The sequence below is a fragment of the Halichoerus grypus genome, chromosome 1 (genome assembly GCF_964656455.1).
Source record: "Halichoerus grypus chromosome 1, mHalGry1.hap1.1, whole genome shotgun sequence".
Taxonomy (NCBI): domain Eukaryota; kingdom Metazoa; phylum Chordata; class Mammalia; order Carnivora; family Phocidae; genus Halichoerus; species Halichoerus grypus.
This window is the reverse complement of record NC_135712.1, coordinates 71,102,448-71,115,983: the sequence shown is the minus strand read 5'-3', so window position 1 is coordinate 71,115,983 and position 13,536 is coordinate 71,102,448. Positions and strand designations below refer to the sequence as shown.

The following is a 13,536-nucleotide window of genomic DNA, read 5'->3' as shown; positions in this document are numbered from 1 at the left end:
GCAGTTACTGTTATGACAGAATAGGACCAATTGATTGCCTTACAGATTTTTTGTTGGTCCTGAGAGAAATAACTAGAGATTATAATCTGAGATTTGAATCAAAACAGACCCTAGGCTCATTTTTCTGTATTTAACTCTGACTGATCTTGGTAAAACCACCTAATGTATCGAAGTGTTATAAATTTGAAAAAGAAATCAGTTTGAAAGTATTTTGAAAGCTAGAGGTAAAATAAACAAGATGCATACCAATCTTAGGAATTAATTGCTTCATCTATACTAAATACCATAAGCAGGATTTTGGAGGGGGGTAGGAATGGGAAGCAGAGCAAAAATCATGTCATTTTAATCACTTCCCAGACTGAAAGGCTACATAACAGTATAGAGCCTAAATTCTTTCAATTATAAGAACACTGCTTTATTACATAGGCCTTTTTTGTAAAAATATTTTAAAGAACTATAGATGAGACTTGAAATTTCCATATGTATTATTTGCTTTTTTATTCTCACTTCCATGATCTTATGGGAGGAGTTGCATATTTTTATTATCATAGATAAAGCATTGCAAGACATTAAAGCAATTGTAGTTAATACAAACTAGCCTGAGTATCTTAAAGTCATTTTCTATTTTCTTCACCGATCTTATCAGCCTTTTTTTCTTTTTTAAATCACCAAAGTGAGAGTCAGCACAAATCCAGCCTGCCACTTGTTTTTGTAAATAAAGTTTTATTGGAACACAGACGTCTCTATTTGTATATTGCCTATAGCTATTTTCAAGCTTCTACAGCACAAAGTTGGGTAGTTACAATACAGAGACATGGCCCATAAAGTCTAAAATATGTATTATCTGGCCCTTTTTAGAAAATGTTTGCCAATCCTTGAGCTTAGGATTGAAAAAGTATTCTTTTTCTTTTTTGGGGTATTATATATTGTCTTTGTAGTAAAATATGATAGTAACAATAAGAATTAAAATAACTCTTTTTGAAGTATTTTAAAAAGACAGTGTAGCATACTGGTTGAGCAAACTGTCTTTAGAGGATGGTGGCCTGAGTTTAAATCTCTTCTGCCATTTACTATCTGTGGCACTTTAGACAAATACACCTAAATTCTCTTGAGTCTCTTTCCTCCACCTGCAGAAAATAGGGGTGCAAGTGTTATCCACATCAAGATCTAGTGAGAATTAAATGAGACAGTACAAGCAAAGGCCTAATAATACCTGATAATCATCATTACCAGCTTCATCACCACCATTATCATTAGTTGCACAAAATATTCTGTTTTTTTTTAAATAAGGAATCTAGAGGTAGGAGAAGCAATCTAATCGTAGAATGATAAAGAATTATGTTTTAGCCAGAGGATTGGTAACCTTGACAGGGTCCAGCCAGGAAAACAGGAGCCACAGCAATTATTTTAACAGAATGTAATTGGGGGGGGGGGTGCTTAAACAAGAATTGGAGAACTGAAAAGGAAAAGTGAGAATACCAAAGTAAAACAGATAGTAACCACAGGAAGTAGCTGCCACATGTGGTAGGGACCTAGGGACAAGTTGAAATCAGTAGAACCTAGAAGTTTGAAGATGGGCACCACAGTTTTTAAATATAAGCTGTCAGTGAGAAATACTTCCTAATACAGTTTTAAAAAGAGAAGAGGGGGGCACGTGGCTGGCTCAGTTGGAAGAGCATGCCACTCTTGATGTTGAGTGGTGAGTTTGAGCCCCACGTTGGTTGTAGAGATTACTTAAAAATAAAATCTTAAAAAAAAAAAAGATGAAAATCTGTTGAGCAAATATACTTGAGCAAGACATGTTTATTTTCAAATAGGACATTATTAGGCAATTAGCTATTGCTAGATAGAGAAAAACATGAAACTGGCAATTTTTTGGCATTTTTATATTTTTGAGACTTCTGTCCTAAGTTCATCAAATGATAGAACGTTTTGAACACCTTCTGATTGGTAGTGGCTACCCAGGCACAAAGAAAAATCTTTTAGTAATATCTGCTATGTATATTTGATATTTGAATAAAGTCATGAAAGAAGTAATGGAATTGAGCCATGTGGATACCTGGGGCAAAAGCATTCTAGGCAGAGAACTAGTAAATAAAAGACTGAGACCAGAACATGTTTAGGATATTTGGAGAACAGCAGGGAGGTCAGTATGGCTGAAACAGTAAGTGGTAGAAGAATAGTAGAAAGTCAACAGGGGATGGAATCCTTAGGGACTTCTAGAAGAATGAATAGAATAGGGTAAATGCATGATTACTAGGAAGCATTGAGAGCCCATTTTACATTAGTAATCATGAAGTCCATGGCTGTGCAGGTTTCTCTAACCATATTCTGGTTTAAAAATCAGGTTAAAGTATATTGCAGTACGTAGTTTCACACCTACTTGTTAATTATGTAACCATATCTTTAAATCCAAGTTTAAGGTCTCTTTACTTTAAATTATTAGTGGTTGTTGACTCATCCTTCTACCAGTACAAAGTGATGAACTGAATGCTGATAGAATACCATCTTTTCATAATAAAAGGATGATAAACTTTAACTCAGTATCATGAATCTTGCAAGCAGAAATAGATTCATGAACTAGGTGATCTGTGTGAAGTAACAAATTTGTACCCATGTTTCTATAATAGGATTATTAATCACTAGATCTATTTTCTGATCTCCCCTTTGTTATTTTAAAATCAAAACTTTGTAATTTAACACCATTAGTGATTTGTTTTAAAATGTACCTGGTTTATTGATGTTTGCTTCTGAGATAATTATGACGTGGATGTCACATGCAGCTTGTTCAAATAACATTTTTCCCCCTGCACCAGTTTATATTGAAGCTGTTTACAGTAACTGTGGCCCAAAAAAATTCATCTGAATCAAATAAAGAGTCAGACTTAAATAATGAAAAATACCGTTATTCTAAAGATACTAGACTCCTGTTGTACAGTGATTCCCAAGCAGAGTTTTGATAAATCTGTGCTGTATTTTATTCTTCTGTAAACATGCAAAAGGCTTGCTGGGTTTTCTGTTTTCTGCCCCCTTCTTAGATAGCTTCTTTGACATTTGATCAGAGAAGCATATCTCATCACAGCATAGTAGATCTTTAAACAAAGGAACTTGGATTAAGAATATTAACTATGCCATACAAAAACAAAATAAGGTACTTACTGACCAGCAGTGGCACAAGAGTAATTACTTTTCCTTGTTATCTAAGATATTAACAAAAGATTTGCTAATTCACATACTTCATTTTCCCTAAATGTGGTATACATTTATTTAGACCTTATTGAATCTTTGTGTATATTCTAAGCTCAGTTTACCTCATTCATATAACATGTGATGTAAGATATAAACAATTATAAATTATCCTGTAGTATGGTTTCAGTTATCTTTTCTTCAGAGTTTCATCTTATGCTATGAAAATCATTTTAATAAATAATTAGACAACATTTTAAAATGTATTGAGATAGCCTTGCAAATCTTTTATACTTAAATCTATGATGTAAAAGATCATTTTTAATAGCTATTGTGGGTGTTATTCTTAATAGTTCTTCCTAACTCCCAATTTCCCATTAGTCACCAAATAACATTAGTTGCACATTCAAAATCTATCTTGATTTGACTACTCATGTCCATTTTCACCAAGCCACTGATGGCCTCTCAGGAATCTGGATTATCACAGCAGCCTAATTGTCCTTTCTGACTCTTCCTGTATCAGTCAGTATTCATATGCATACATAAGAAACACTTGAGCTATTTTAAGCAGAATGCAATTTAATAAATGTGGGCTCACTCAGTATACGTTCCTGAACGTATACTGAACTGGTTGCTACGGCTGGATTGATTATCAGCTGTGGCTAGGAAATTGTGTGTGTTGATATGTTACTGGTTTTTGAAGAGTTTTTCAGCAGTATTTGCCTTCTTAAGGAAGAGGCCAGGGGCATTTATTGTTGCATGAATGGCAATGAAAGAGGGCGGTGCATAGTCATAAATGTTGATGTACAGTACACATTATGCACGTGGCTGTACCTAATAAGGCTTCAGACCACTTTAATGAAAATCTGTTACATTTTAAAAGCTGATTTCATAATTTTAAGATCTTACATTGAATTTAAAATGTAAAACTATGAAAAAATTTAATAAGAATCTCTAAAAATGATTGCTAAAACATTTTCCCAAAAGCTGTCAATTTCATACTGCCATAGAAAAAGTACTTTTAAATTATGTACAATCCAATTATTGTACAGGAATTTACAATTTTATGCAATGTTCTTTGAGACACTGTTAATATTATAGCCTCTGTTGTCATGGAAACAAGTCTCTAAAGGCAGCCTCAGAGGCTAATGATTCCATGGTGTTGCTATGGATAGAAACAACTGAGACTGTTGTTAGTCACATGGTCATGATTTAAAAAGAAAACTCTTTGGAGCTGATCTTATTGAGTGATACAAATGGAGCAGGAAAAGGATGATGGTATAATAGTTACTGTCTAATGAAATATATATATAAGATTTTTCAGGTTTAAAATGCTTATGCTGCTGGGGCGCCTGGGTGGCTCAGTCGTTAAGCGTCTGCCTTCGGCTCAGGTCATGATCCCAGGGTCCTGGGATCGAGTCCCACATCGGGCTCCCTGCTCAGCGGGAAGCCTGCTTCTCCCTCTCCCACTCCCCTGCTTGTGCTCCTGCTCTCGCTATCTCTCTCTCTGTCAAATAAATAAAATCTTTAAAAAAATAAATAAATAAATAAATAAATAAATAAAATGCTTATGCTGAATTTCCCCTTTTCTGTAATAACCCAAATATAATGGTTACTGTATTTTGCTACCTCATTGTTTACATTAGAATCTAAAGCGTGACATTTTCCAATTTAGAATCTTCTACAACTCCCCAGAATTTTACCCTGCTCTAAATCCTGCGCTTAAGATATCCTCTTACCTTTTTATTTTACTCTGTTATCAAATCTAACATCTATGCTGTTACGCATCACTCAGCCTTCCTTTGATTACCTATTATTTGTTTAGGGCTGTATTTTTGTTTCAGAGGAACTAAATGAATTACTTTGTTGTTCTATAATTCTTTGTTACCTGAATTGATTATCAGCTGTGGCTAGGAAATTGTATGTATTGATAACATTACTTGTTTTTGAAGACTTTCTCAAAAGGATTTGCCTTTCTTAAGAAACTGGCAGAAGCATAGGTTCTTTTTCAAAGTACTTGTTCACTGCCCTATAGAGAGTGGGGTGGATTAAGATGGCGTAAGTTGTTTTAGGATTTTTTAAAAATGGTATTCAGATCCTTATCTAAAGGAGGTAGATTTTAGAAGAGGCTTAGAGCCAAGGTTACAGTGATGTTTAAATGTAATATTAAAGGATTTATAGTTTATCATAAAGGGTTTTGGAGAGCAGCTGCCTAGTGGAGGAAATTTTTGTGCTTGACCTTGAAATTTGACATAAGCATTTAGCTCTGTCTTATTTTTATGTTAAAGTAGATTATTGATCAGCTAATATCTGACCCTATTTAAGAGGCATAAGGAAACTTTAGAGGTGATAGATATGTTACCTTAATTGTGGTGATGGTTTCACAGGTACATGCATATGTTCCAAACTCATGAAGTTGTTTACATTAAATAGGTAAAGTTTTTTATATATCTCAGTTATACCTCAATAAAGCTGTTAAAAAAATGAAGTTATTAAAAATAATGATAAACTGACTTTTTTTCTTTGATACTTTGGATGACTGCAGCAGTTATTTTGTAGTATCAGTCCATTTGGGTTTGTCTGATGTTTGGTGATTGGATTTAAGTTATGCATCTTCGACTGGAATTTCTCAGAAATGATAGGTTCTTATTATATCCTATCAGGTAGCATGATTTTGATTTGTCCTATCCTTGGTAATGTTAACTTTGATTAAGATAGTATCTGCTAGATTTCTTCACTGTAATTAATAAATGTTTTTAAGAGAAATATTTAAACTTTCATCTACTGGAGTGAAATGGAAGGTTCATTCAGCAGCAGTGGAATTTTTACATCCATTGATGTTTTTTTGAATGTATTATTTCTATGATGGTTGCCAAATGATGATTTATAATTCCAGAATTTCTTCTACATCTTTTAGTTGGCATTCTACTATAAGGAAATGCTTTCTCTTCTTTTCATTTGTTTTTATAATTATTAAATCAATATGGACTCTTGGAATCCTGTTTTTATTCAGTGTATGCCATTGTTACCTTTATTTTGAATCTCAAATCCTGTTTTTATTCAGTGTATGCCATTGTTGTCTTTATTTTGACTGATGAAAACCCTTCAAGCTAACTCCTGTGTCTTTTGTCATGTCACTTGAAAACATAATGTTTTCAATATACATCCGTGTTATACCATGTGTCAGAATTTCATTCCTCTTTATGGCCGAATACTATTCATTATATGTATATATGTATATATACATATATATATACATACACACACCACATTTTGTTTATCCATTTGTCTGTTGATGGGACACTTGAATTGTTTCCACCGTTTTGGCTGTTGTGAATAATGCATCCTGAACGTTGTGATGTAAAGTATGCAAGTCCCTGTTTTCAGTTCTTTTGAGTATGTATACTTAGAAGTAGAATTGCTGGGTCATATGGTTACTATGGTTAGCTTTTTTGAAGAACCATCAAACTGTTTTCCACAGCAGCTTACACCATTTTCCATCCCTACCAACAGTTTTTGGGGATTTCAGTTTCTGCACATCCTCGCCAACACTTGTTTATTTCTGTTTTTGTTTTTCTTTTTTTATTACAGCCTCCTAGTAGGTGTGAAGTGATATATTGTTTTAGCTTTGATTTGCATTTCTCTAATGAATAATAATTTGTTGAGTATCTTTTCATGTGCTTATTGGCCATTTGTATATCCCTTTTGGAGAAATGACCACTCAAGTCCTTTGCCCATTTTTTAATTGTCTTTTTGTTGTTGAGTTGTAAGAGTTCTTTATATATTCTGGCTATTAAACCCTCATCAGATGTATAACTTGCAAACATTTACTCCCATTTTGTAGGTTGTCTTTGCACTTTCTTGATAATATCCTTTGGTGTACAAAATACTTTCATTCTGATGAAGTCCAGTTCATTTATTTTTGTCACTTTTACTTTTTTTTTTTTTTTTTAAGATTTTATTTATTTGACACAGAGAGAGAGAGGAATCACAAGTAGGCAGAGTGGCAGGCAGAGGGAGAGGGAGAAGCAGGCTTCCCACTGAGCAAGGAGCCCAATGCGGGGCATGATCCCAGCACCCTGGGATCATGACCTGAGCCGAAGGCAGATGCTTAACTGACTAAGCCACCCAGGCGCCCCTCACTTATACTTTTGATATATTTAAGAATCCACTGTCAAATCCAGGGTCATGAAGATTTACCGCTATGTTTTCTGGTTTTATGAGTTCTAGTATTTATATTTCAGTTGTTGATTAATTTCTCATTAATTTTTGTATATGATGTGAGAGTGATATAACTTCATTTTTTTGCATGTGGATATCCAGTTGTCCCAGCACCATTGTTGAAGAGAATCCATACATTTTTGACAAATTTTGATTGACTGATTTGATAGACCAAGAAGGTCAACATTATAATTTTATTTTGTATTTCTTTGTTAGGAAAAGCATAGCTTTGATTTCAGCAAATTTGTTCTTCCTGTTTTAAGTCTCTTTTAATGCACCTTGTCCTGTTATCAATTTGATTTTAATGTTTTTCTTATACACTAGAATATGTTATTGGTATAATAAATGTTTATGAATACAGTTTACAAGGATTAGGACAAGTTACGAAACACCTCTTGTTTTACATTTACATCTTTGTAAAATTAACTGAATCAAGCCAGATAGAGTAATTGAGTGTAAATATCAAAGCCTCTTAGTTTATGTCACTAGAGTTCTTTTTTTAATTTTTTTCCAGAATATGTCTGGCACATAATAGTTATTCAAAGAATGTTAGTTGAATTAATGATTTTAAAGGCAATTGTTTTAAAAGGTTTATTTATTTATTTGAGAGACAGAGTGAGGGCACAGGGGGAGGGGGACAAAGGGAGAGGGAGGGAGAAACTTAAGTAGGCTCCGTGCTGAGCGCTGGGCTTAATCCCACAACACTGAGATCACCACCTGAGCCGAAACCAAGAGTCGTCGCTTAACTGATTGCGCCACCCAGATGCCCCTTTAAAGGCAACTCTAAGGCAGGTTATTACAGTTCTTGATAGTAGAGGTCAATAGCATAGATTTTAAAAAGTGATACAGATTCAATTTTTAAGTTCTTTGAATCTTTTGTGAATTTCTAAGCCCCAGTTGCCTGCCTGATGGGCTAATAAAAGTGCTTTTGACTCCTGGAATGCAAGGAGGAAAGTAGTCAAATAATATTCTGAATGCTGGAAAAATACTTTGTAGTCTTTGAAGTGAGTGTTTTGTCTCCTAGAGGAGGAAAATTCTAAGTCATTGTCTTTTATTATTTTCATTGAAACTTCTAAAAAGTAGTCACTCATTTTAATTACAGTTATTAAACTTATTAGTGGCGTAATGATTTCTAAAATAATTTCTGGAGAGCATTTTCTCATTTAAATTGAAGTAACATATTAATATTTTACCTGTTTCTCAGTTATTTCTGAAAACTATAATTTATGACAAAATTATCTGTTATTTGTTTTTCTTTTATTTTGGTATTTTTCCTGATCTTTTGTCGTTGATGATTTTTAGCCAACAGAAGCTGTACCTCCCTCTTCTCCCACTGTCCCTGTGATCCCTGTCCTGCCAGTCCCTGCTGAGAATACTGTCATCCTACCCACCATACCACAGGTTTTTATTAGTTTCTTTTTTCTTTATAAAAATTTCATTTGCTTTTAATGTTTCATTTGTATTCTTTTCAAACTGTTTTAATTATTTCCCTTAGTAATTCACTTTGGACTTCAGCTGGTGTTTTTAGGGAATTAAATATTTGGGATTTAATATAAAACAGGTTCAATATGTGCCATTTTTTTAGGTTAACTATGAAATAGGGCATATTTCTAAACTTCATCATATTGAACCTCCTTAGACTTGTTATCATGTATTTTGTACTTATAAATCTGTTTGAACCAGTTTTTATTTGCTTTAGGAAATTTTATTTTCTAAAGATAATAAAAATTATCCTCATACAGGATGTGTCATTCATATAGCTTTTTGTTTCCCAATATATATTTATCTTCTTTGGAAATAATTTCTTTTTCTGTCATTTGGTTAGATAACATGCACATTTATTAGTTAAAAAAGAGCCCGTACATGTAAAGTATATGGGAACTCTTCGTGCTACCTCTGCAACTTTTCCGTAAATCTGAAATTATTCTAATAAAAGTTTATTTTTAAAAGGGTAATGTGTGTGTATACACACACACAAGGGAATATTACTCAGCCATCAAAAAGAATGAAATCTTGCCATTTGCAACAACGTGGTTGGAGCTAGTGTATTATGCTAAGCAAAATAAGTCAGAGAAAGACAAATACCGTATGATTTCACTCATATGTGGAATTTAAGAAACAAAACAGATGAACATATGGGGGGTGGGAAAGAGAGGGAAACAAACCATAAGAGATTCTTAGAGAACAAACTGAAGGCTGGTGGGGGGGATGGGCTAGATGGGTAATGGGTATTAAGGACGGCACTTGTTATGATGAGCACTGGGTATTGTATGTAAGTGATGAATCACTGAATTTTACTCCTGAAACCAACATTGTACTGTATGTTAACTGACTAGAGTTTAAGTAAAAATTTGAAAATAAAATAAATAAAAAGGTAACATGTGACAGTCAAAAAATAAAATGAAATGCTAGACAAATGTTAGAGAATTTGAACGTTTTTAGCTTCAGAGCTTCAGTAGTTCCAAGGGATGACTTATTAAGACATTAACTACCCTATCAACTAAGTCATCCAAAGTGAAAATAATGATAGTATTATTGCATATAATAACTCAGATCTCTGTTGTAAACAATCTCAATCTCATTTAAAGTATAAATAAATGCATCTTTAGCTATTTTTACTATTACTGATCTGTGCATAAAATCTAGATAAAAATTGTATGCTTATTGTGTAAGTTCCACTGGAAGTAAAATGGGATATCAATTGTGATTACTTGTCTCAGTGCCCTTCCCCTCTCCTAAAAAATGAAAATCAATACAAAACAGGATTCTAGGGGAAATTACAGATACTACACTGAGACTTCAGCCTGTGTTGTTATGTTACTACTCCTACATAATCTTTTACCCTTTATGAAAATCATTAAAAGTTAAGTCATTGTAAATGATTGAATAGATAGTCCAGATGGATTTTTTCTCTGTGTTGCAGAGAAGAAATTGAATTTATAAATAAAATATAATTCTAAGTAAGCAGCCTATGTGTTATTGTAATATTGTAATAATATAACATCTTTTCAAGCATCTAGGATTTAGTAATACAGTATTTTTTTAAAGTAGGGGATTTAGAAGTTTATTTTACTCTTGTCACTTCAATTCATCTTTTGATGTTAAAATAGTTTCCTAAAATCCTTTGAAATTTTTTAGTAGTTTCTGTTCTTATATTCCATAAGGAACCTGTCCTTTCCTGCTCAAAGACCTCTGACTTACTTATTCCAAGTGTCCCTAACAACATCACACTATATTTGGAAATTGTTGAGATATTACATAGCCTTTTAGTTATAAATGATAGATCTTAGAGGCAGATTGATCAGGTTTGGAATTCCAGTCCTACCACTTTACCAGCTGTGTAATTCTGAGCAGTTTCCGCTTCTGTTTACTCATCTGTTAACACTGAAGATGATAGTAGTACTAGCTTGAGATGTTGTTGAAGGAATAATAATGTACGTGCAGCTGGCACATAATCTTGGCTGTTCATATTATTAGTGTTATCTCATATTTCTTTGAGACAGTAAACCAGGGAACAAATTAGAAAAACAAATGAGGATATGTGCACAAGAGAAAGGCTTATTTATTCTACTTTGCCTCATTTTAAGTTTTAAATACACTATGAAAGTCCATGTAGGGTAGATTAATCATTTATGTTGTATAATGTGAAAAGCCTATAGGTGTGCCTCATTTTTCCAGAATCAGTTACATGTGTTCCTGATTAATCAAGTATAATATGGACATTACAGAAATTAGTTATAAGTGATTAAAATGTCCTCAAATACATTTGGAAGCTATACTTAATCTATAACCCAATTTTAACATTTTAAATGGAAATAATTTTTCTTCTAAATATCTACTACTTTACATTTTAGATGCATCAGGATGTAATAGAAATAGAAGTAGAAGACGTAAGATTTGGAGTCTAGTCCTACCTTTGCAATTCAAACAAGTTAGTTAACCTCTACATTTTATACTCCCTTCATCTATTAAAATGGGGGATAATGCCTCCCTGACTACTTTAAGATGAGGTTGAGGATTAGGCAAGTTAGATAGACAGAAAGCCTAATTATAGACTGTGTGTGTGTGTGCGTGTATAGTCTAATTGTAGAAGTTTTATACTTTTCAGAGTACTTTTATATTGATCTTTTAAATTTTTGAAAGCTTTCCACAGTAGGAATTATTATGCTTTTTCACAGCGGTACAGAAAAAGGCATAATGAATGGCTGCTTGAAGTTGCATGAAGAGCACAGATTTTATAGTGAGACCTGACTACCACTTCCTAGCCTCACCCCTTTCTGGCTGTGTGATAGTGGAGAAATGACTTCAGCTTCTCATAGCCCCAGTTCTCCACACAGATATTGACCTATTAAATGTCTTTTTTCCACCCCAGAGTAAATACTCTGCTTTAAAACCAGATGCTTTAGACTCTATTTCTACCAATTGTAGGGATCTGTCATGTAATTAAGATATTTTAAAAATGCTTTATAACTAATTTGTTTGTGTAAAATTCTTTGTACATACTCACATATGTGCTTTGGAGGGATTGGTGTTCATTCGATTTTTTATTATTGTTCCAATCATGTCATTACTAAGATGAATATAACATTGTTCTTGTCCTCTAGGAACCTACTGTCCGTGCAAGAGACAAGTTAACAATTCCCACATGACATGAGAGTAGTTACATAAGAGGTACAGCCAGTGTAGACCATTTTTTATTGCTTTTAGACCATTCACGTTTCACAAAACATCTGAGCATTTAATCTCAAATCATTTGATCATTAGTATAATCTAAAGTATGACTTGATGTATTTTCATTTTACTGGTAATCTTAAACAGAAGAGCATACTTCGAGTTATCTTGATGAGCCTTTTTAACCACCCACTAATATCTGACTGCAGTGCCCTTATTCTATTTGTATTTTGAGTTTGTTTTACATTTTCAAGTAATTTCAGACTTAAGAAAGTTTCAGTAATAGTGCAGTGAATTCCCATATACCTTTGCCCAAATCCCCCAATTCTTAACATTTTTACCTACCGTATTTGCTTTATCATTTCTCTTCCTATATAATTATATTACTTTTTATGAATCATTTCAAAAGAAGTTTCCCTCATGTCGCTTTTACCTCCAAATACAAAGATTTTATAACACTAAATATTTTTTCCTAAGAACAAAAATATTACCACAGTATATGAGCTACATCAGAAAATGAACATTAACGTAAGACTAGTATCAGATTAATCTGCAGACATTAATTATATTTTGCCAATTGCCCCAATAATGTTCTTTATAGGAAAAACAAAAATAGGTCCTTTGGCCAGTCCAAGATTTCACATTGCCTTCATGACACTTTAGTCTCCTGTAATCTGGAGTAGCCCCACTGCCTGTCTTTCATGAATGTGGCATTTTAGAAGAAAGCAAGCTAGTTATTTTGTAGAATATATTTCAATTTGTCTTTGATGCATTTGCATAATTAGAGGTCATATATTTTTTCCAATTTTTTTTTAGTTGTGGTAAAATACACATAATGTGAAAATTTACCATTTTACAACCATTTTTAAGTTTACATATCAGTGATATTTTTTTTTAAGATTTTCTTTATTTATTTGAGAGAGAAGACAAGCAGGGGAAGTGGCAGAAAGCAGAGGGAGAAGCAGGCTCCCCACCAAGCAGGGAGCCCGATGTAGGGCTCCATCCCAGGACCCCAGGATCATGACCTGAGCTGAAGGCAGACACTTAACCAATTGAGCCACTCAGGCGCCCCTACATATCAGTGATATTAAGTACATTCATACTGTTGTGCAACCATCACTGTCATCCATCTACAGAACTCTTTTCATCTTTCATATGTGAAAAACTCACTGCAAACATTGTGCTCAGTGGTGAAAGACTGATAACATTTCCTTTAAGAATATGTAGAAAATAAAAAGTGATGTTAAAATTGTTACAGTAATATTAGCTTTTTTAATTGCCCTTGTATTTATCTTTACTGAGATCTTTATTTCTTCAAACACCTTGTGTTACTCTCTGGTGTCCTTTCAACCTGCAAGACTCTCTTTAGCAAAGAATTTTTTTTCAGGGCAGCTGTACTGGTAATGAACCTCCCCACCCCCCCACCCACTTTTGTTTATCTGGGAATATCTTGATTCC

At 33.5% G+C, this 13,536-nt stretch overlaps 1 protein-coding gene across 24 annotated transcripts in view; it reads left to right on the top strand.

The window, feature by feature from the left end:
* Window positions 1-13,536, top strand: part of DLG1 (discs large MAGUK scaffold protein 1) — a 254,420-nt gene that overhangs the window by 123,358 nt on the left and 117,526 nt on the right. For 16 of the 24 annotated variants that reach the window (XM_078067560.1, XM_078067561.1, XM_078067566.1 and 13 more), the window contains one exon: window positions 8,710-8,808. The exons of the other annotated variants lie outside the window; for them this stretch is intronic. In XM_078067560.1, coding sequence (XP_077923686.1) covers window positions 8,710-8,808 — 99 coding nt within the window. The remainder of the gene's footprint in view (window positions 1-8,709; window positions 8,809-13,536) is intronic. 24 annotated transcript variants of the gene reach the window in all.